Source organism: Diuraphis noxia, unplaced genomic scaffold (genome assembly GCF_037042655.1).
Source record: "Diuraphis noxia isolate RWA-SAM2 unplaced genomic scaffold, SU_Dnox_SAM2 contig0001, whole genome shotgun sequence".
NCBI classification, from domain to species: Eukaryota; Metazoa; Arthropoda; class Insecta; order Hemiptera; family Aphididae; genus Diuraphis; species Diuraphis noxia.
The window spans coordinates 5,970,076-5,993,895 of record NW_028301711.1 but is presented as its reverse complement, the minus strand read 5'-3'; the positions used below and the strand labels follow the sequence as shown (position 1 = coordinate 5,993,895).

The following is a 23,820-nucleotide window of genomic DNA, read 5'->3' as shown; positions in this document are numbered from 1 at the left end:
TTAAATGTTTATGCGTCATGCAAGGAGGTTATACTATACATTTAAGATGTAACCAAAAGTTTATGTTTTGTAAGAACCGTGGTAGGTATACATTTTAATTTCTGGTTGTGCAGGGGATACGCGCCCGGCGGTCGGCACTTTTGGGGATTTCTTCTTTTCCGCCCGGCACTTTTGGGGATTTCCTCTTTTCCGCCCGGCACTTTTGGGGATTTCCTCTTTTCCGCCCGGCACTTTGGGGATTTCCACTTTACCGCCCGCTGGACGGAAAAAGGACGCTTTCGAACGCTTCAACCGTTGTCGAAAACCAAACTTTCGGTGCAGGCGTAACAAAAAAATTTTAACTATCGAAATATTTAAATAAATTTTCATACATTTATAGAGTTATTCAGCTTTTCCATCCATTTGATTGCCAGCTGTTCAGTTGAGAGTAATTTTATCTGATGTATGAAACTCTGTTTGTTTTTCGGTATATGGCTTGTGATTAATTCGGCATGAATTCCTTTTGTTATTGAAACTACTTCTTCAAGTTTCGCTGATTTATCAACATTAAAATCGGTTTTAAGGTAGTCGGTTATTTGATCGATTTGATTTAAAATAATAGGTCGTGTGATGGCGATTTTCATTGTTATGGTTTCAAGAATTGTGCTCTCTAAATCTTGAATTGTCATAAGATCTCTTCGATTTAATATAGTTCTACATCCGTCTATTTTTTTAGACTCCATGACCAAAACATGCTCTCCCTTATATACCATACTCATGAGCAAAACAAATTCATCTTCCAAAAAAAAAATTTTTTTATAACGTACAGTAGTATCCAGAATGTAAGATAAAACATGGCCTGGAGAAGTCTGGAGAAATATTTACATAGCGCGACGGTGTAATTATTTGCACAACGATATTGAACTCATCTTTTGAATCGAAACCAACGTTTAAAAATTTACGGTTTTCAAAATCGATTGTAAAATTAGTGCAATCGATAAGTTCAGTCGGAGATGTAGGTGCAACATATTTGTACAACCGATTCATTTCACTGATTGATCCACCCATAGTAACACTGTTATAAAACTCGCGACTTGACACTGTTAAAACAAAACTAAGACTGAATAGTTCATACACTGAATTATTAACTAATTGTTTCGAGTATGTTGAGGATAATAACTTATAGTGGGGAAACGGTTCTGTAGTGGGAGACTATATCAAGTATACCTAATATGAGTGTTTTATTTATGTACACCGTGGCAGTTCGAATCCCGGACGATCGAAATAAATTTTTGCATTATTTCCATATATCACACGTCACGTCCGACGGCGGCACCTGTGGCTGGGTAGGGAGCGGTGGGATGTGGTGGTGGTGGGATGTGGTGGCGGTAGGATGTGGTGGCGGTGGGATGTGGTGGCGGGGCGGGGAGCGGTGTACCGACGGCGGCACCTATGGGTGGGCGGGAAGCGGTGGGATGTGGTGGCGGTGGTGGCGGTGGCTGTGGTTCCAGTAGTGGCATCTATGGCCGGTATACTAGTATATATAATAAGTAGTAAATATAATGTCTTATAATGCACATGATAATGTGTGTGTGTGTGTGTGTGTGTGTGTGTGTGTGTGTGTGTGTGTGTGTGTGTGTGTGTGTGTGTGTGTGTGTGTGTGTGTGTGTGTGTGTGTGTGTGTGTGTGTGTGTGTGTGTGTGTGTGTGTGTGTGTGTGTGTGTGTGTGTGTGTGTGTGTGTGTGTGTGTGTGTGTGTGTGTGTGTGTGTGTGTGTGTGTGTGTGTGTGTGTGTGTGTGTGTGTGTGTGTGTGTGTGTGTGTGTGTGTGTGTGTGTGTGTGTGTGTGTGTGTGTGTGTGTGTGTGTGTGTGTGTGTGTGTGTGTGTGTGTGTGTGTGTGTGTGTGTGTGTGTGTGTGTGTGTGTGTGTGTGTGTGTGTGTGTGTGTGTGTGTGTGTGTGTGTGTGTGTGTGTGTGTGTGTGTGTGTGTGTGTGTGTGTGTGTGTGTGTGTGTGTGTGTGTGTGTGTGTGTGTGTGTGTGTGTGTGTGTGTGTGTGTGTAAAGGTATTATAAGTCTGATGATTGATGAGTATGCGTATATATATATGTACATTACTAGAAAATATAACAGTTAGTACCCAAAGATCGGACTTGTAATCGCTGTGTTATATTCATGTAATATTAAATTACAGATAGTAAGTAGCTTAGGTGGAGTACGCCGAGAGTACCTACTCGTAAACTGTATAATATTAAGTTCACAGTAATGTGTTAAGTGATATCTGTTTAGGGTATAGAACTGCTCGCAGGAATGTGATAGCGTTACCTATAATTAAATATACTTCATTTAAATGGCTAATAATATGCACATAATTGGTCTGGTGGACCAGTGGTATTATAGCAGTCGTCTGTGAGGCAAGAGATTCGAGGTCGAGTCCTGGACAATCGAAATAAATTTTTGCATTATTTCCACTGATAATAATATTATATGTCACAACGGCGGCGGCGTTAAGGTGGGGCGGAGAGTGGTGTACCGGTTGCGGCACCTATGACCGGGCGGGTGGTGGTGGTGGGACGGCGGCACCTATGGCCGGGCGGTGAGTAGGAGAGGTGGTGGTGGTGGTGGTGGTTGTGTATGATGAGGATGAGGATGAGGATGAGGATCTTGTGATTGAATTCTCTATTTTATACTACTACCGACATATGACCTAACGCGAGATATTCGGCCATGAAATCTTTATACATTGACTTAAGCTTAGGATCCGTGGTCAATTTGCGTTCTAACGATTCGAACCGTTTTATTGCTGTTTCACGGGATCGATCAAATGTACGGTCGGAAACGGTTGCGCGAAACGGTAGTGACACGGCAAAACGACCGGACGGCAGACGCACGTGTCCGTCTCGGAAAATTTTTTCGCATCGCCCATCATCAGTAAAGGTCTCCGGATCTCTAGGGAAATAGTAAGGGACACCGGTAATGAATGAAATGACGTCAGTTCCCCCTCAGAAATTGGTCCCATCAAAATCCAGCCAAAAATCGAACTAAACGCGACCGGCAGATTTTTGTCAACTGTGATTTTGCGCCCGTCCATTACTGCCGCATACACGTCACCCCCCAACAATAAATCGACCGGAGCTGTAATGTGGAACGACGGATCGGCCAACGTTAAATTCGAAAATCGGTCTTTTATACCTGCAGGTAATATATTCCTAGGGAGATCATTAGTGATTGAATGCAGCACCCACGCCTGAACTGATAACACTGGATCGTTCGAATATCGCGGCTGTATTACGCAATCGACACAGCCCTGAACATCCATAATTGTAACGCCAGACAAACCTGTCACGGGTGTGGTCCATCGATCACGCCGAAGTCCCAACCGATCGGCGCACGCGGTAGTTATTACACTAATTTGTGACGCGCAATCAATTAGTGCGCGTACGGTTTGCCACGAGCCCGCCCTGTCACGTACATGTAATAGCGCCGTTCCTAACAATACCGACGTGGCTTTTGACACTTGTGGCGGTGGTGCAGACGCGCATAACACTACATCCGACTGTTGTGCGTCCCCGCTAACATGAGTAACAGTCCCCGGTGGGTGAAGGAGGGAGTGATGCCTACGAGAACAGTCGTGACATCGCGACTTGGCAGTACACTTAGGAGCCCAATGATCGGCGCTAAAGCAGTTAAAACATAATTTATGCTCCCGGGTCCAGCGAGAGCGCTCGTTAACAGCCCACGTTTTAAATCTAGCGCAAACCCCCAAACCATGCGCGCCAGAACAACACGGACAACTATTATTTGTCGAGTTAGACGGTTTGGTCGTAACTAACGTAGTGGGATGGGACGAAAACCGCGACTTCCCTAATCGATTTGTTTCCCTTTTGAGGTGGCTATGTTGTGGCGTCGATTTTGTATGCGCAATGAGGGTGCCGTGATCACGATGTTCGCCTACAACCTCCAATACGGCTACGCGGTTTCGCAAAAATTTCATGAGCTCGTCGATTGTTGGATAATCGGATATCGTACTTGTTTCGAACAATTTGCGCGTCAATACCGGCAAACAACGAAAAGCAACCGAAAATAAAATAAAAGACCGTAAATCTGGAATTTTTAACGCGTTGAGGAGAGACATACTTTCACTAAATGAACACATGAAACTATTAAGTTCGGAAAGAGACTCCTGTTTAACGGGCGTAGCGCCTAACAATTTGTCGACCAAAGACATAGCCACTAACCGTGGACGATAAAATCGATCCGAAAGCGTCGACCGCACCAATGCGTAATTTTCCGCCGACAATGGTATATCTTTCACAGCATCTGCCGCACGGCCCTTTAGACATCCTTTTAAATAATATAATTTGTCGATATCACATATATTGGGGCGACTATTGACCAAAGACTCAAACGCATCACAGAAAGTAGGCCAATAACGATAATCACCGTCAAATTCGGGCAACGGAATATCAGGAAGTCGAGACAATTGTTTTGTCGGACCCGGTTGGTTATTCGGGGTGACAGACGGTCCTACTTGACATTTAAGGTACGATAAATCAATTGTATCCACGCCTTATATCAATAACCTTGCCTTGCGCTTTGCATCGGCGAACAATTTCGATCGCGTCAACCTATCTACCCGCTGCTGCTCCTCGTTTACCATGATAAATGAAATAAAGTATAAAAGATAAAACACTACCTATGTAATACTATAATAATATTATACGCTATAATATACACGATGATAAACACTATAATAATATATAACGCGCGCCTATAATGGCAATACCGATAATGCTTGATATCGAGGCAATTGCACTAGCGGCCTACGATAACGCTCGGAACCGTGCGCTGATCACACTAATTAAGTGTCTAATACAATTTGTCCTATAATAACATTACCAATACCCACGCACAACGCTCACCGGGTCCCCACTGACACGGAAAAAACCACGCTCTGCTACCAAAATGTTTACGCCGCCAGCAGATCGATTCTGTAACTCGATAATAACGTATCGAATTGTATCGATAAATATTCGTTAACCAGTATTCGATTATGTATCGAAAACCGATATCAAAATTGCGATTCTATAAAATGCTGTATCGATAAGACATCGTTACATAATTGGTTATCGAATATTCGATATACAATTTTGAGCCACCGTTCAAGCAATGGGAGATTATATAATATAGCCAATGAAAGCAGTCCGTTCTTATCATTCTGATATTGATATAATGTTAAATGTTATCATTAAGGTGTTATCAGACTTTTAAATTATTTTTATAATACATTCTGAGTTTCCGACGTTCGTTTGTTCGTTCAAGTGTCCAAGTTAACTTAAAATGGAAAATTCACAAAACAGGTAACTATTATGAATATTATTTATTAATTTAATAATTGTATTTATTTTAATTGCTTAAAAATATTAATCTATTTATGTTATAGCAGTAACCAGAATCAGGACAAGTTCTCGAAAAAGACTAGACAAGGACGAAGGAATGACAAGCAATCCTCGTTTTTAATAGACTATATGGTGCAAAATCCGCATGTAGCAACGGGGAAATTTAATTGTATGAATGCTAAAGACAGATTAAATGGTTCATGGGAAGAGTTAGTCAAACAACTTAACAATTTAAGAAACCCGGGTGTTAAAGAAAAGGATATAAAATCGTGGAAAGAGGTTAGTATTGAATAAAACAAATATAATGATATAATCTTTGTAACTGAAAAATCAACTTTTATTAAATTTAAAATTGTTTTAATGTTAAAAAAACACTGAACAAAAATATTTGTAAGATACACAAAACAAAATCATAAAAACATAGGTGCCAAAATTTTAAAAAATCTCTGAGACGCTGTAACAATTATAATATGTTACATGATACCTAAATATATATATATGTACTACACGTCTACACACTTAACATTATGTACGATGAACTGCTGACCAATACAATAATATTAACACACACTCATAACTGTAAGACCTATGGTCAATACACACCATGTATGAAGTAAGTTAGTTCACTGTGTACCTTAGACCTCAACACTCAACAAACATCGAACTCCGTATAACTACGATACAGTCAGATAGTTGGATAGAATATAATTTATATAGCTTGTGAGTATTATTATTTGTAAGTGTTTAATCTATAATAAAACTTAATGATAACTGAAACGGAATCCTAGTTATTTAAATATATTTAAGATCCTGTTATATATATATATATATCTACCCCTGGCTACGGTAATTATATCTATAGAGTCCTACGACTCTCACTGGATATCTTATATTTAACTGGTCGTTCCCCCGACCACGTTACAACGCTCCCTCCCTCATTATATAATAGGTGAAATCTTTTAACCATCCATTCTTAATAAAAGTGATGTGGTCACTTACATTTGCATTAACCTCATAACGTTGACCACAACAATTGGTTGTTGATAGTTTAAATTGAATTAGAATATCAGAATTATAAAATCCATAAAACTTCAACACAGTATAAAACCATAAAGCAAGAAATTAACTTCATTTATCTTAATACTATTGTCTATTTTAGAATTTGAAAATTGGACACTAGCTTATTAAATATGACAGATCCAGATATTGCTATAAATTCCTTTATTACTAAAATGGAAAGAGCAATTAATAAATCCATAATTTACTCTGAACTTAAATCATCAAAATTTAAGAAATAGAAGTAGTTAAAATTTAGCAGTTCTCTAAATATTAACATAAACAGTATAACAACTTTTGTGACTAAAAATTCAATCTATTATAAAGTACTTGGTAAGAAAATTAATTTTTAAGAGTAATTAATTTAATATATAAATTAAATTTTATATTTGTAATTGTCCCACTGTCCCAAACAAATTTAAATGGATGCTCTATCACCCAGGCACCCATTTACTTGGCCCTTATGTATACAAAATAAATATGTTTTTGAACATGATTTCCCTTTATTAGTACATGTCTATTTTTCTTGTAGTCATGGAGGGACTTAAAAACAAAAGTCTCCAAACAAGCATCAGCTCTTCGGAATGCTAAAAGACAGACAGGAAATAAAAAAATAAACATTCAAGAGTTGACTGAATCAGATAAAAAAGTACTTAGTGTTATGGGCTATGACTATGTTGAAGGCACATCATGTCCAGACTCTTGGCCTGAAGAACAAGTATTAAACTATTTTTAATTTATGAAATTAAAAGATTTCTATATAACACACATATTACTATGTTATTTAGTCTGAAGATGTAGAACGTATGGCTGTAGGAGATATTACCATTTTGGAAGCAGTGCCTACTAGCTTTACTATTAGACCTGATTTTGATCATGACAGTAATTATTTAATTACTCTTTTTTAAAAAACAATTCTTTAAGAACAATTCATTTTTAAGATATGTATCATTTAATTTAGGTCAGGATAATAACTTTACTGTGCTTGATGAAGAAAACTTAAACAATGTTGTGTTGGAATGCTTAGATTTGGATCAAAATGCTGAAAAAATATTTGTTGCACCTTCAAGTAGTACACTTCGTACCCCCTCTAACTTGACAGTACTTAACAGTACACCTTGCTCATCTCAATTATCACCAATATTAAAAACACGAAAAAGAAAATTGATGCCTCAGAATGAAAATAGCATGAGTAGTAGCAATTGTTTTTTTTATATATACAGCATTTATAATTATCAGTATAATTTTGATTTAGTTCGTAAAAATTTGAAGAACACAATTAAGCGATGCAAGAGAAACATTTTCGAGGTTGGCTGAAACCAATGCAAAAAATACAGAAGTATATAATAATTAAATATGCATAAAAGTAGCTCGAAATGTTAAGTTTTCTTTTACTCTGGTATTATATTTGTTTTTAATAAAATGTGCATCGACATTAGACTAATAATTTGTATAATATTATACTCTTATTTGAATTAATTTTAATTTCTTAATTACACCCTGATTTTACATAAAAATACAAATTAATTTTAAAGTACTAGCTAGATAATAAATATTTTAATATTATTTTAGTAGAGCATATAAAGCTGTGTTTAATAGCTATGAGTATTTGGAAACTTTTCAGAACCTATCTCAATCCATTACCCAACTTGCTGGTGCAATGACTAGAATGGCAGATAATGACGAAAGGAGAATACGAAATGATGAAAATTTGGTTATTATAATGAAACAATTGATTGAAACAATAAATAAAAAATAAATAAATAAATAACATGTTAAAAAGGATAATTTTTTTTTATATCACTATACTTATTATTATAATTATTCATATAAAAGTTGTAAGTATCAATTTATTTTTTTTCAATTGAAATTGATGTTTAGTTCAAGTTTTTTTTTTATATGTTTAACTATAACTATTACTATTGAATGTTACTTGTGATAGTATTTTGTTGTTACTTATTAGAGTGATAAATATTATTTAGATAAAAATGTTATTAATTATTTTTTTAATTTGTAAAATCTATGAAAAGTGATGTCATACGTACTAAGTCAAGGAATAGACTGATTGTATATTATATATTAATGAAATAAATTATTAAGTGTTAAATTAAAAGTACCATGCTTATTTTAATTAAAGAAAAATATCTAATAAAATCTCCGTCTGGTGAAATACTGCTGAAAATTGAGCATTTACTATTAAATAAAAATAAATAACCAGCAATCATAGCTGCTATACATAGGTAAAAATAAATTACAAACACAATTTAATTTAGGTAATTACCCATTATTTATTTAACATTATCTTGATTTTACAATTTGATACATTAATCAAATTTGTATTTACATTTTTTCTAGTTTTTGTATAATTTTAAGTGATACAATACTTAACACCTTTGACTTTAACAGATGTTACCATTGATTATTATTTATTAATTTAAATATTATTATTAATTTAAATTTATTTATTTTATATAGTATATATTTTTGATAGTGAAAGACATAGTAATACATAGCCCTTGTTATGTTAATGAACAAACACAATTCATTGGTCACCATCGATATAATCTGGAAACCAGCTTGCCATCAATTGTGTTTGCAGTCTCATCGCAACTATTCTTGGTCCTCTTCTTTAAATTATATCGTGATGTCTGTCAATATTTTCATATTGCTGTTCTGGTTCAATATAGTCTTCAATTTGTCGAATAGGTAGACGATACTGAATACGCATGTTGTGTATAACAGCACATGCGTTTACAATTTTGCCTGCCATTTCAGGTGTATACATCAAGACACGTTGATATGATAAACATCTCCACATGCTCTTAAACACACCAAAAAAACGTTCAACAATGTTTCTTGCCTTGCATAGTTTTTTAGTGTACATGTACTGTCTTGTTCCTTCAGGAAAATGTGGGAGTGGAGTTAACAGCCAAGGCTGTAAAGCATAACCAGCATCTCCTATAAATTAAATCAACCGTACAGAATTTAAAATTTAATATAATTTAATAAGTACCAAGTATAAAAGTACAATTCATATTATTTTAGTATTATTAGTTATTACCAATCAACCATGTATGTCTTTCACCAAGATTATAATGGTATTCTATTGCCCTGCGAATAGGAGAAGTACTCCATATGTAAGAATCGTTTCTTGCCCCAGGGAATCTGGCATTTATATTAAGTATTTTCATACCAGGATCAACAATCTAAATTTAAAATAAATTAGCTATTTGTTTTAAACAATTAATAATATTTTAAACAAACCGCTTGAACATTTAAGGAATGGTTACCATGGTGATTCATGTATGCTTCCTCATGTTCACTTGGGGCAATAATATTAATGTGGGTACAGTCAATAGCACCAATAGCACCTTCAAAATCTTGAGGAGCATCTACAAATTTTTGACGAGCAATTTGTCTTTCAACTGCAGTTATGGGAAAACGTACCCATCTCCTCAAAAGTGTATTGTTTATAGCATCTGTTACACTGTGAATGCACCTGCTGACTGAGGGCTGACTTATATTCACCACAAAATTATCCCCCATTGCTCGTTGATAACCCCCTTTAGCGTAGAAGTTGATAACTACTAGTACCTAAATGAAACAAAAAATTTTTTAATCAAATATACATATTTAAAATACATTTAAACAGTGGTGTATTGACAGTGGCGGTGCTAGGGGTTTCCACGCCCCAAGATTATTTTGTTATAAGACAATTATTTAAAAATCATTAAAGAAGACAATTTTAAACCTGCCTCAATTCACCGAGAGTTAACTTTTGAAATTGATGAAGTGATTAAAGAATTAGGTACCTGTAGTAAAAATACCATACACTTTTCATACACCACTGCACTTAAATACATTTTGTACACATTATTATTAACTGAATCGCAAAATACTTAAGTATAGGTAAACGATTAACCTTTAAAAATATATATTAAGTATTATACACTGTATCAAAAATATAAGAAGACTATGTTTATCCAAAAATATAGTTACTTGAATTTCCTCTGGAATTCCTGTACTGCGTTCTCGTTGAAGAAGGCCACGAATTTCATTTGTTAAATCCATAGCTAATTCTGGACTAACTCGAAACATATTCAAAAACTCATTTCTTGGAAGATCATAAGGATTTTGCGAGTCTCTTAATATTCTTCTCTCTATACGCCTTTCAAATATTTCAACCCTTTCCTCCAATGCCAACAAGTCCCAACCGAGATAAAATAAAGCTACTACTATTAGCTAAATAGCTAATAGTAAAAAGAAAAACGACACAACGTACAACGGCAGTTTTATAAGTAGTGTTAAACTAATAAGTATTAACTAGTAACTAATAAATATCATGTTTAAATAAAATTAAATGAATGATATCGATTCGATAACGCTAACGGCCATTTCTAACCACCCGATACGATATCTAATATTTTCGCTATCATATCGATACTTTAACGATAAAATTCGTTACAAAACTTTTACAGAATCACTCTATCGATAACTTTTCGATAGTAGTCGTTTCGTTAGCTTAACGAACCGAAAGTTGTCGATAACAGGTCTTATCGAGTTACAGAATCGATCTGCAGCAGCGGTATTCTGTAACTCGATAAGCGGTTATCGAAAAACGTCGTTAACGAGTGCTTTTCGAGTTTCACGTCATGTATCGAATTTTGTTAACGAAAATGCGATTCTGTAATATCAGTTTTTCGTAATTTTTCGTTACAAAAATGGTTTTTGTGTTATCGACAATTTCGTTAATCTTAATAAATAATTCAAAGAGTTTCATAAAATTGACCAATCAAAAACTATCCTGATGAGTGGCGATAAGCTATTTTTCTTATCATTACTTATATGAACATTGTATAATGCACTATAATGAAACAAAATTTGAAATTTTTGTCGAATGAATCCTAATTTTTTCTGTTGTTATTACTTGTTCGGCCAAATCTTTAAGTTCTTAAAGTTCTTTATTAGTTTTTAAATTATGTCTAGTAATAGTGGACCTCCCACCAAAAGAAAGAGGCAAGGACGAAGAAATAATGACCAAATTGAATATTTGGTTGATTATATGCTACAACATCCAAATTTGGCATCAGGAAAATTTTTCAAAATGAATTCGAGGGATGCATTGCAGGGATCTTGGGAAGAGCTGGTAAAAGAATTGAACGAAATGCGTAGTAATGGACAGTCGGAAAAAAACGTCAAATCTTGGAAAGAAGTAGGTACAAAGGGTGGGCAAGATTTTGTGTTGAGTGCAGTATACATTTTTATTTTTTATCCTGCACTATAGAACAATAAGAGCCCACTTATATGTATATTGAAATGAAATGTATAGAATGGTCAGTCTTGTAAAATATTAGAATACAAGTATTCATATAATTGTATTTGATATTTACCCCTCACCTATTAATTTATACTAAATACTAAATAATGGTCATTATATTCATTAGTATACAATATACAATGAAACCAGATTAATAAGTGTCTAATAAAGAATACTCAATAGGTATAATGTAATAGTATAATGTATTAAATTTACATAACTGGAATAGCAGATGTATTTCACCACCCACCGATCCATGTTCTTTAGACTTCAAGCTTCTAACATTAATATTTTATGTGCAAAAACTAGTCATGGAGAGATCAGAAGACTAAGACATCAAAAAAGTCGGTGCTCTCAGAAGTGCTAGGGTGGAAACTGGGAACAAAAAAAATAATTTACCTCAGCTGTCAGATTTAGACACAAAAGTTCTAAGTATAATCGGAAATGATTACGTTGCAGGGACATCGTGTCCAGAGTCATGGCCGGAAGAACAGGTATTTTATGAATACACATTAAATATTATTAATTTGTTAGTAAATGATAACATAATATTGATTACTAATGTTTGGTAACATAATTCTAACAGTTTTGCATACACTCATCAATCTGTTTAATAACTTATGGAACTGGTTAATAATATAATATAATTGTCGTTGTATTTTTTAGGAAAATAATGTACAAAGAATGGCTTTAGGTGATGAAACTATTTATCTAGCTGAACCCACATCATTGAATATAGAAATAGATGAAGAAAACATTAACCAAGGTTTGTAATAACTAGGTACTACTACTACCCAAGTAACACAAAATGGATAATAGAATATTGATAGAATAATACTTAAGAATATTTGTAATATTCATTATTCAATTGATAATCATCCGATTTCCTCCATAACTCATGAAATAATCATTCCCGTGCACCCATTTTAAATAAGATGTGAATAATCTTGAGAATAACTTATTATTAATCTATAATATATATAGTGTTTAATTCAGTCGGTTCACATGGAAGTTCTACAGTATGGTTTAAGTTTTCTAGTTCAAGATTAACTGGCTGTGTAATGTTATTAACAACTATATTATTATTATTATTTGCTAAATTAGAATTAGAATTAGTAGCATTATTATTACTAGTTCTTAATATTGTTAAATTATTCAATTCATTTTGAATGGCCCTATTGAGTTTCCATTTAGTTCCTAGTTTCTTATTCATATTGTATTAATTGTTGTTACAGGTTACATATACCTATTATATACTTATATAATTTTTACATAGGTACTCATTTTATTCACTTATATAGGTATATTCATGTGTATACATTTAACATATTAAATAGGTACTTACTATATTATGGTATCGAAGTTCAAAATCGGTTCACTGCAGTATTATATATATTATTATATTCATTCACTAATTATTGAAACACGTTTGATAGTTTGATACTTTGATTTCAAAATAATTGTAAATTGCAAATCACTTAATTTTAAGGTTAAAGTCAATACTCAATAGCCGTTTGGTTATGACTGGAAAATGGAATTACCGTGGTCATCTATAATAGGCGCGCGCGGTGGCATATAAATTATTATTAGTTTATAAATAGTTGTTGATAATATTAAGTAGGTAATCACAATAATATGTCAATAAAAGATTATTCATATGGAATAATCGTTGATATTATGAATTGAATATTCTTAATATAATATAATGTATTAATATGATAATTCGTGAGAATAGAATACGAATGGATTGATATTATTTTTTAATTGATTGTGAATATAGTAAATTATTATGAATATTCATAAAATAATAAAAACTAGTAAATATAAATAATCATAATAATGTGTGAATGTGTTAATAAAAGATTACTCATATGGAATAATCGTTGATATTATGAATTGTATATTCTTAATATAATATAATGTATTAATATGATATTTCGTAAGAATAGAATAAGAATGGATTGATATTATTTTTTAATTGATTGTGATTATAATAAATTATTAAGAATATTCATGAAATAATAAAAACTCTTCAGAATATATTACCTTTTGAGTATCCAGAATAATCAAAGAAGGAATGGAACATTTAAGGATTAATACTAGAACAATTGGTGTTACTTGGGTACATAAGCTTATGTCTACTTCTTTTTCCTTTTCTTCCATCTAAGTTAGGAAGTTACTTTTTAATTCATAATTTCATATTAAATTTGTAACTCAACTAGTTGAATTTAATGTGTAAAATAGTCTAATCTAACTCGTTAGAAAAAAAAACTAACTAGTTATTATTATTATTTTTTTTTCATTCCAAAAGCTGTTCCTCAATCATGACATTATGGTTATATGGCTATATATGCCTATAATCTATTGGCTCATATATATTATTAATTATTAGTAATTATAAAAGCACGCACTGGAACCACGGTTTTCACGTAGTCTGTAGAATGTAGATAAATTTGTAAAGAAAAAATGACTAACTTGCCCAGCTTCGTCCATAGGGCTCGCCCGCACCTCTTCTTTACCAAGACCACTTATTTCCTATAATTTGTTCAAAATCTTCATACTAGGATTCATTATTCATAAAATATAATTCATTTATTATGCACCCTTGCTTTTAAATATGTGTTTTAACTTTTACTAACATCTTATTAAAAAAAACCTGCTAAATGCCTTATGCGTGATTTACTAAACATCATCCACACCTCTCTTGGTCCTAACGCTTTCTTCTTTTTCATCTTCCTAACCGCACTCCACACTTCCTACGCACTAATAAGTCAATCATACCCAAATTCCAGGCTATATAAGGCTATAGTAGGTACTAATTTAAATTAAATTTTAAAGTAGGAGACAATATGGGTGCAGATCTAGAAAACATAGAATATGAAACCATAAGTTGTAGTTTCATTAATGAGGATGATGTGTCTACTGCACTCACTGCAAGTCAACAAATCCATAAGACTGCTGACGTAAGGGACTTGACAAGTTCAAAAAGACCAAGTAAGTTACAGTGTTAATTAAATGTGTTGTTGTACTCAACAAAGAAGGGGGGGGGGTATCAGGATTTATATTGTCACCCTTATTTTTGTTTTTGTAAATCTATATTTATTTATATAAAAGTGGCATGCTTAATTTTGAGCACCCATATCGATGGCTTTAAGGCCAAATATGATATGATCACTTTTTAAAAGATTGGTTTCATATGTCCAGCAAGAAAACTGGATGAAACATGTCCATACAGACATACAGTATTAGGCCAAACTGATAAATGCATTTTTGAACTTGCAAAGATATAGTATATAGTATATTATATATTTAAAAAAAATATATAGTATAGAGTTTTAGTCAAGTTAAGTCAATGTTATACAGTTAATTATTCACTATATCAAGTAGACACAACATTTAAAACTTACATTTAAAAAACTTTAGGTATTTGAAAAATAATAAAACTTTTAATGACTCCCGAACATTTTGGTATTTGTGGCATATCATATTTAATTTAATTTAAAACTCAAATTGGGCCACTTATTGTACCAATAAATAAAAATGTGTTTTTTCTTTGTTTTAAAAAATATCATAATTTTTTTTTTCTAGGAATGTTGAAGCAAAAACTTAGCACTCAGTTACAGACAGCTAGAAATTCCTTCAATGTAATTGCAGAAAAACAAGCTGATGCTATGACATTAATGGCAGATTCATTGTCGGTAATTGGAAAAGCCCTAAATACAATAGCTGATAACGATGCCAAAAGAACAGAAAACGACATGAAGATGATAGCACTGTATGACAAAATATTGCAAAAACTGTAGTCTTAGACAATATTTTTGATAATATAAGAATATAAGATGTTAAATAGTTCATTTAAGGTAAAAATCTAAAGAAATTTGATCTCTTCAAATACAAAGACAAAGTATGTCATTATTTTATTTTATTGTTAAATACTATACTGTTAAATAGTTTATTTAAGGTAATAACATTGTTAAAAATATAAAAAAAATTTATCTATTCAAATAAAAATACAAATTATGTAATTATTTTATTATCTTTAATTAATTTAATCTTCCTCTTCCCCATCTCTTAAATGATCAAATTGATCAAGAATATGTTTTTGAATTCGTTTAGCCACCGCTCTGGGTCCACCTTGTTGATCAATATAGGGTATATCTATGTTTTCATATACATTTTGACCAATTTGTTCACCAGCTATCTCTTCTTCAGGGATTGGTAAATTATAATGGATTCGCATATTATGTAGAGTGGCACAAGCATTTACAATTCTACCTGCTTTATCAGGAGCATACATAAGTACTCTTTGATAGGAAAGACACCTCCAAACACTTTTAAATACACCAAAAAATCGTTCTACCACATTTCTGGCCTTACAAAGATTTTTGGTGTATTCAAATTGACGTGTCCCTTCCTGGTAATGAGCTAATGGTGTCATGAGCCATGGTTCTAATGGGTATCCAGCGTCGCCTATGTAAAACAATTATAATTATGGGTAAGCAATGATGACTTGAAAATTTCAAATTGGTATATAATATAAAATATTACATACTAATAACATGACTTACCAATTAACCATGTACGACGTTCTCCATTGTTATAATGGAATTCCATTCCACGTCGTACGGCAGACATACTCCATATATATGAGACGTTGCGAGCACCGGGATACCTTGCATTTATGTTCAAAATTTTCAAATCTGGGTCAACAATCTTATAAAAAAAATTCATAATACGAGTTTTAAATTTCATAAACAATATTTATTTTACACATAACAGGTAATACTTACTGCTTGAACGTTGAGCGAATGATTACCATGGTGATTAACATATGCCTCTTCATGGACAATTGGAGCAAGAATATTAACATGGGTACAATCAATTGCTCCTAAAGTACCTTCAAAAGGTTGGAGTGCAGCTACAAATTTTTCTCTACCTTTTTGTCGTTCAACAGCTGTCATTGGGAATTTAACCCACTGTCTCAAAAGACGCTGGTTAATAGCATTTGTCACGCTACTTATAGATCGACTTACAGATGGCTGGCTTATGTTAAGTATAGAATTACCACCCAAACCTCTTTGGTAACTACCTTGAGCGTAAAAATGAACGGTAACTAGGAACTGAAAAAAAAAATACAGATAAATATTTAATTTAGAAACTTTATTTACATACCTAAAAGAGAAACAAATTGTAACTACATTTCAGTCTTGTAAAGTAGATGAGTAATAGTATAATGTAGTAGAGTTATAACTATAGTTATAATATTTAGAATACTTACTACTATATATTTGTATTTGAAAATCAAATACTAATCAAAATTGAAACAAAATTAACTTACTTGCACTTCTGGAGATAATCCTGAAGAACGTTGACCTTGTAATAAAGGCCTAATAGCATTTATCACGTCAAATGCTAGTTCAGGACTTATTCGAAACATAAATATGAATTCTTCACGAGGGAGATCAAAAGGATTTTGTGAATCTCTCAAAACTCTTCTTTCGATTCGCCGTTCTTGTATTCTAACTCTTTCTTCTAACAGCATCAGTTCCCACCTTAAAAATTCTAGAGCCATGACGTTTATCTGAGAGAACGATCGTACTAAGAAGTTAGTTATAATAATTAATAATTACTTCCAAAATCACAAGATTAAAATTTTAATATTGTATATGGGTATTGGGTACGAATGCATGATAACGGATCAATCATAACATGAAATATGATATTTTTCCTCTTATCCATCCCCGGTAAGTATTATCGAGGGGTCTTGATGGGTGTATTAGATTAACGATATTTTATTTTCACTATCGACAGTTTTAACGAAAATAGTTGTTAGGTTAACGAATATCTGTAGTACAGAATCGCTTTTATCGATAATATTCGATAAGAGAATTTTCGTTAGCGTAATGAATCGAAAGTTGTCGTTAAGCTAGCTTATCGAGTTACAGAATAGCGCTACAGCACTTGCTTGAGTAGTTTGCTGAACGACTCGCGGAGTGTGTGGGGATAAATGACAATAATAAAAGAATATGGTTTCAACAGCATATAATAATTAATAGATTTTCAAAACACAGACAATACAATATTGTACAACGCCCAAGACGTCTCTTTGGACGATTGTAATAATAATAATACTAATACGAATAATAATAATGATAATAAATGACAATTAATGTATAACAATTATGATGCACTTTAAAGAGCACAACAATTGCGCCATATGCAAATCGATATAAACAACAATCAACCAATATAATAATAATACAAACAATAACGATACCGTTGGTCATAATGATGGCGGAATCCCACGCCGATGACGGATATTGATGTGGATGGTTTGCGCGATCCCGCGAAGTCGCCAAATTATATTTTAGAAGCTTGACGATGGTGAGTCCGTTGACTTCCCGAAATATAATGTTACCTATCACACAAGACCTCCGTGACTTAATACATATGCGCACGACAATGTGAGCACGTGCAACAGCGTGTGACGGGTGGTGTCGGTGAATCAACCCGCACACGAACAAAATATACAACAAAACCAACCGACGATAGATGCAGATACAACACAAACTATCATAAATTGTTATAATGCTGACGACATACGGCATAAAAAAATTGTCGGTTGATGCACGACGACAACGTGTTATATCAAAGGCGACCGACACACGGTCACGGTAAACTATACCGGACGACGGTGGTGAACAGAGAGAGCGAGCCGCTGGAGAACCGGTGGTCAGCGATGCCGGTCGCCAAAAGCTCCGCGCAAGCGCACTTCGACATCGGTCAGCCAACCGGGTGACACGACAAGTGTCCAAACGGTCACACTGTTGGCCACGAGCGCGGCTCAAGTTCAAACACTTAATGTCCATGTTTCTGCTCCGTATGTAATTATGGGACGTAAAAGTGTAGTATATAATTGTAATTTTATATCTCTCGACAGGGATCGGGATCCTAGTATCCTTATGAGTCCGTAAAGACATTTGTTTCCCGATTGGATTCTTGCTGCCACTTCCTTATCAGTTTCATTTTTTTCGGTCAAAACAGAACCTAAATATTTAAATTGTTTGACTCGATTGAATTCATGGTTGCCAACTCTTAAGGATGGGTACATTCTGGTACTATCTCTTCTCCCCACCACCATGTATTATGTTTTGTCTTCGTTTATTTGTAAGCCAACCTTCTTAGCTGCCTCCTCCAAACGGCCGCATAATGATCTTAATCCATCATGTGATTTATCCATGAGGACCAAATCGTCCGCATAAGCCAATAATGCCACGGAGGAGCCTTGTAGTGGCATCCCCTCCTGGGGTCCAATATTAGTTTCCCTGATAACCTTTTCTAATACCAGATTGAAAAGCACAGGTGACATTGAGTCCCCCTGTCTTAGGCCTGAATTCACATTTATTGGGTCGGTTTCCGCTTCTCCTACTCTTATTTTAATGAACGTTTCCATAATACATGATTCGATCAAATTAACTAATTTTTTTGGGAAGTTATACTCTCTAAGAATATTTATCAAGCTTTTGCGATGAATACTATCGTATGCCTTCTTGAAGTCGATAAAGAGCACGTGCAATTCCTTGTCGAATTCCCAGGTCTTTTGGAAAAATTGTCGGAGAATAAATATTTGGTCTACCGTAGATCTTCCTGGCCTAAAGCCTCCTTGATAATCTCCAATGATTTGCTCCGATTTTGTTCTTATCCTTGACAAGATACAGTTCGCGAAAACTTTATACGCAACACTTAGCAGGGAAATTCCGCGATAATTATTGCAATCTTGTTTATCCCCTTTCTTATGAATTGGGCATACTAAGGCTATTTTCCAATCTTCCGGAACTTTTTCGGATAGCCATATTTGGTGGATCAATTTCCACATCCTGAACGTCATTTCTTCTCCTCCTTTTTTGAGAAGTTCTGCATGAATTTGATCCTCGCCAGGTGACTTGTGATTTTTTAATATGTTAATTCGGAATCTTATCTCGTCCAATGAAGGTTCTGGGCATTCTTGTTCTTCTTCAGTTAATAAGTTAAGGCTAAAGACTTCATCAGGTGCTTCACAGTTAAGGAGAGTATCAAAATAATCTCCCCACTTTTTGGCTAATTCTTCATTCGTGGTTATCAACGACCCATTGTCATCTTTTAGGAATCTTTCCTTCTTCTTGTAACCACCAGTAAGATAATTTATGCGTTTGTACATATCTCTAGCCCTATGTGCTTTGTAGTCTAGTTCAGCATTAACCATTATATTTCGAACATATTTCCGCTTTTCACCTCTTAGGATGTTGCTTGTTTCCCTTAGACGAGTTTTGTACCTTGCGAATAGTTCTTCGTTTCTCGTATCGTTTAACCAATTTCGCCTTGCAACCTTTCTTCTCTGCAACGCTTCTTCGCAAATTCTATTGAACCAGGGTTTAGGTTTTAGCTTTTTTGTTCCTAAAGTCTTGTTAGCTACATTGCTTAAAGCATCTCTAAATTCTTCCCAACTCTCATCGATATTTTCTTCGAATATTATTTGCTTACTTTGTAAAGCGTCCTTGATACTGTTTACAAAAAGTTTGCCTATCGATGGCTACTGCCAGGCAATAGTTTCCCCTGTTATTCTCCAAGATTTCTTCCTAACCTAACCTAACCTAACCTATCCTAACTTTTTTTTTTTTTTTAATCGTAACTGGGCGGGAACTGTCGTTAGACATTACTTCCGCCCAGCCACATCGTTTATTGTAGATAAAAACAATACACATCATCTCTAGTATTGGTAGGCTAATCTCCCACCCAACGCTATTACAATCAATAATATACAAAAAGAAGGCACGTGGCCGTAAGGTATGCCATTTCAGCTACAATACATAATATTCTAAGTTCTGAATTCTGTTGGCTTCTTGATGGACTGCATCTAGATGCTTGCTTGGCGACTCCTCTTCGGGAGCCGGCCAAAGCCCGCCGCTCTGGAGACCCGTGCAGACTTCCGCCCTCGTTCTTGAGCCAGTCAACGCCCGCCGCTCTAGGGGCCCGTTCAATCGAGATAGGTCCTTTAACCAGGTACGAGCGCTGCATGTTGCCTGCGGCGCTCTTCCTCATCTCTGATTCTCATTATCCTCCCAATCATGCTGCTTTGGAGTCCAACATTATCTCGATCAGGTTGTCCGGGGACAGCTCGTCAATTTCGAGGTAGACACATACATCGGCTCGCCACTGGTGCCACGCGTCGCACCGGAAGATTGCGTGTTCTGGCGAGTCAGGTGCCGACCCACACTGAGCGCATTCGTCGGTGTTGACTTTGTCAATACGTAACAGGTATTCGTTGAAGCAGCCATGCCCCGTTAACACCTGACAGAGATGGAAGGACAAGTCACCATGGTTTATGTTGTACCACCTACTGACGTCGCTTATCAGCCTGTGTGTCCATCGGCCTTTTTCGCTATTGTCCCACTGGCGTTACCAGCTTTCCATCAGTTGATCTCTTGCAGCCACTCTATCAATTCCACGATACGTTTTCTCCCTCTCTTCGGCCAGTAGCCTGAGGGGAGGCATGCTGGACACCACTGTTGCTGCATCGTGGGACACCGTACGGTAGCAACATGCTACCCTTAGCATCACCCTGCGGTACAAAGTCTCCATCTTTTTCAAGGCCTCGGCCGTTATGGAGGGGATCCAGAAAGGGGCTCCATATAACAACCGGGAGGTGACCACCGTGGCAACAACTTTCTTGTCCGCTGCTTGGGTCCTCTGAGATTCGGTAAGATCTGGATGAGCTGCCTACACGCCTCGGCGGCCCTTGACGCTGCGTGTTCGCCGTGTTGAATAAAGTGCAGTCTCGAATCAATCTGTATGCCGAGATATTTTACACATTTCCTTGAATGGAAGCTGTACTGTCCACATCTGACTGTCATGGTGTTGCGTTTGTTTCGGTTTGTGAGCATTATGGCCTCTGTCTTTTCCATCGCGAGTTCCAGTCCATTCCTGTTCATCCAGTTCATTACATTTTGGAGAGCTACTTCAAGCCTTTCCTCGAGTAAGAAGGGTACCGACGCCGTTGCCACAAGTGCTACGTCGTCGGCGAACGCGATGATCTCTACATCCAGTGGGAGGTTCATCCTCAGGAGGTCATCGTATAGGACGTTCCATAAATCCGGTCCCAGGACAGAGCCCTGTGGCACTCCGCAGCTAACCACCACTGTCCGTCGTCCGCTTTCCTCGTCTAATACAATATTCCTGTTTGATAAGTACGGCCCAAGGATATTCAGGAGGTAACCAGGTGTTTCTTTTCTTTCAAGTGCATTTAGAATGCCTTCCCATGGGGCACTATTGAATGCGTTTTTAACATCTAGGGTTAGCATTCCAACGAATAGGTTGCGTGACCCTTTGCCGGTTGCCTCTTGAAATATGTTCCGCACCTTGGGCATAGCATCGACAGTGGATTTACCTCTTCTGAACCCGTACTGGTTGTCTGTAGTGTTTCCGGTCAGCGTCAGATGCTCGCGTAGTCTTGCTGTTAGCAGTTTTTCGAAGAGTTTGCCCGTTGTGTCAAGTTCGATGGCAGATTTGGACAGTACGGTTTCAAGGGTCAAGCTATCCTGTTTGCACAGGATCTATTTGAGGTCACCGAGAAGTTGCCTCAAATGTTGCCGAGAGCTCCGACTGATTCGGGATTAGTGATAATAACGGAGAACCTTGAAAACTTAAACATCACTCGTCAGTTTTCGGTATTTCCTTCAAAAGTTTACGCTGCATTGCAATGGTTGGTGGACAACAACCCACTCTACCAAGACGTAATCATCGACCGCAACATCGATCTCGATCAACAGGCATTGGTTCGTATAACGCAACAACCATCAGAGGCCAGCGATCAACAACCAGCAGAGGTTTGCAACAACCAACCAGCAGGAAATCTTTATGTTGCCATTGATTGATTGATTGATTGAACGTATCACGAGTTTTGAGGGCGTCGTGGAATCAATCAACGTCTAGCATTTTCACTTCTGCATATGCTGGTCTTCAATGCTGTGCAATGGCACTCGCAAACGTTGTCAGGGCATCGATTCATACACCAAATCAATGGAATCAACCGTCGTTAACCGCTGAACAATAAAATGCGCTGTCCATACCAGAAAGTGGACACTTGATGGTTCACAATTTTGACGTCATAAATCAATACTTCAGTATGTACAGTAAAAACTTCTCAATCGAGTACAATGAAAATCCAGCGCTTTTTGGATGTCTCATGGATAGTGTCAATCGAAAAGATGGCATTGACAACACCCTGAACGATTCAATGCAGAATATATTTAACGATCACGCTGCTGGCATTCTTATTGCGGAAGACAAATCGTACGGAGTAATATATCACGAAGAGAAATATTACTTTACGGACTCTCATTCATGTGGCATAAAAGAAGCTCCAGCCAAGAATTCAAATGGCAAAGCGTGTATCGTTGAATGCGACATAATAAATGAGTTGACTCGGATATGCAAACGAGCAACAGGGTCTCGGCGCGTACAATACACTTTGGACCACATAGATGTGCAGTTTAATCACAACCCGATACAGGATCTGCACATCGTCGAACCACTGTCTTTGAAAGAACCCACTCCGTTGAATGTCGAACAACAGCCGCAGACAGTGGATATTGAAGTGCAAACATCTGGCATGGCTCCAATTGACGAAGGCGAAAAACTCGAGACAACATCGTAAACACAGAACACGAACATAGAGCAGAAGAGCTTGCCTGGTATTTTCTCTTTCCACACGGGATCAACGGATGGGCCGAGCAACGAGAGATCAAAATCACTCCACTTGATTATTACCAGCAAAGAATTTTGGGCAGTGACCTACGCTTTTAGCGTAATGATTATCTATTTTACGCATTGTCAATGTTTGAATACAAAAGAATAAAAGCGACGATACAGGCTTGCCTGAAGAAACTTGTAGGTCCGGATGGAAAGATAGAAGATCTACATCTCATTACAAAAGCATTGAGAGGATCGTCGGCCTATTGGCGTACAGCTCTAAACGAATGTCTGGCAAAAATCCGCAGCCTTGGTCCACCAACGTATTTCATCACCTGCAGTTGCA

At 35.8% G+C, this 23,820-nt stretch overlaps 3 protein-coding genes across 6 annotated transcripts; all 3 read left to right on the top strand.

Moving 5' to 3' along the window:
* The first annotated feature begins 2,030 nt into the window (after nucleotides 1-2,030).
* Nucleotides 2,031-12,242, top strand: LOC149059334 (uncharacterized). 3 transcript variants are annotated; one of them, XM_089216186.1, is made up of 6 exons: nucleotides 2,032-5,653; nucleotides 6,963-7,148; nucleotides 7,219-7,312; nucleotides 7,392-7,622; nucleotides 7,686-7,769; nucleotides 8,055-12,242. In XM_089216186.1, the coding sequence occupies exons 1-5, from the start codon at nucleotides 5,504-5,506 to the stop codon at nucleotides 7,745-7,747; spliced, it is 723 nt and encodes a 240-aa protein (XP_089072312.1). In that variant the 5' UTR covers nucleotides 2,032-5,503; the 3' UTR covers nucleotides 7,748-7,769; nucleotides 8,055-12,242. The 3 variants fall into 3 exon arrangements, with proteins under 3 accessions (XP_089072311.1, XP_089072310.1, XP_089072312.1); XM_089216185.1 differs by having other exon boundaries at nucleotides 2,031-5,653; nucleotides 7,392-7,769; XM_089216184.1 differs by having other exon boundaries at nucleotides 2,031-5,653; nucleotides 7,392-12,242.
* On the top strand, nucleotides 11,409-12,242 carry LOC107171355 (uncharacterized). Its single transcript, XM_015521595.2, has 2 exons — nucleotides 11,409-11,642; nucleotides 12,057-12,242. The coding sequence occupies exons 1-2, from the start codon at nucleotides 11,409-11,411 to the stop codon at nucleotides 12,162-12,164; spliced, it is 342 nt and encodes a 113-aa protein (XP_015377081.1). The 3' UTR covers nucleotides 12,165-12,242.
* Nucleotides 12,109-15,775, top strand: LOC107171357 (uncharacterized). Of its 2 annotated transcripts, none has more exons than XM_089216187.1 (4): nucleotides 12,109-12,241; nucleotides 12,414-12,513; nucleotides 14,589-14,741; nucleotides 15,336-15,775. In XM_089216187.1, exons 2-4 carry the CDS (start codon nucleotides 12,432-12,434, stop codon nucleotides 15,548-15,550), a joined length of 450 nt encoding a protein of 149 aa, XP_089072313.1. In that variant the 5' UTR covers nucleotides 12,109-12,241; nucleotides 12,414-12,431; the 3' UTR covers nucleotides 15,551-15,775. The 2 variants fall into 2 exon arrangements, with proteins under 2 accessions (XP_089072313.1, XP_015377083.1); XM_015521597.2 differs by having other exon boundaries at nucleotides 14,586-14,741.
* Nucleotides 15,776-23,820: the final 8,045 nt, after the last annotated feature.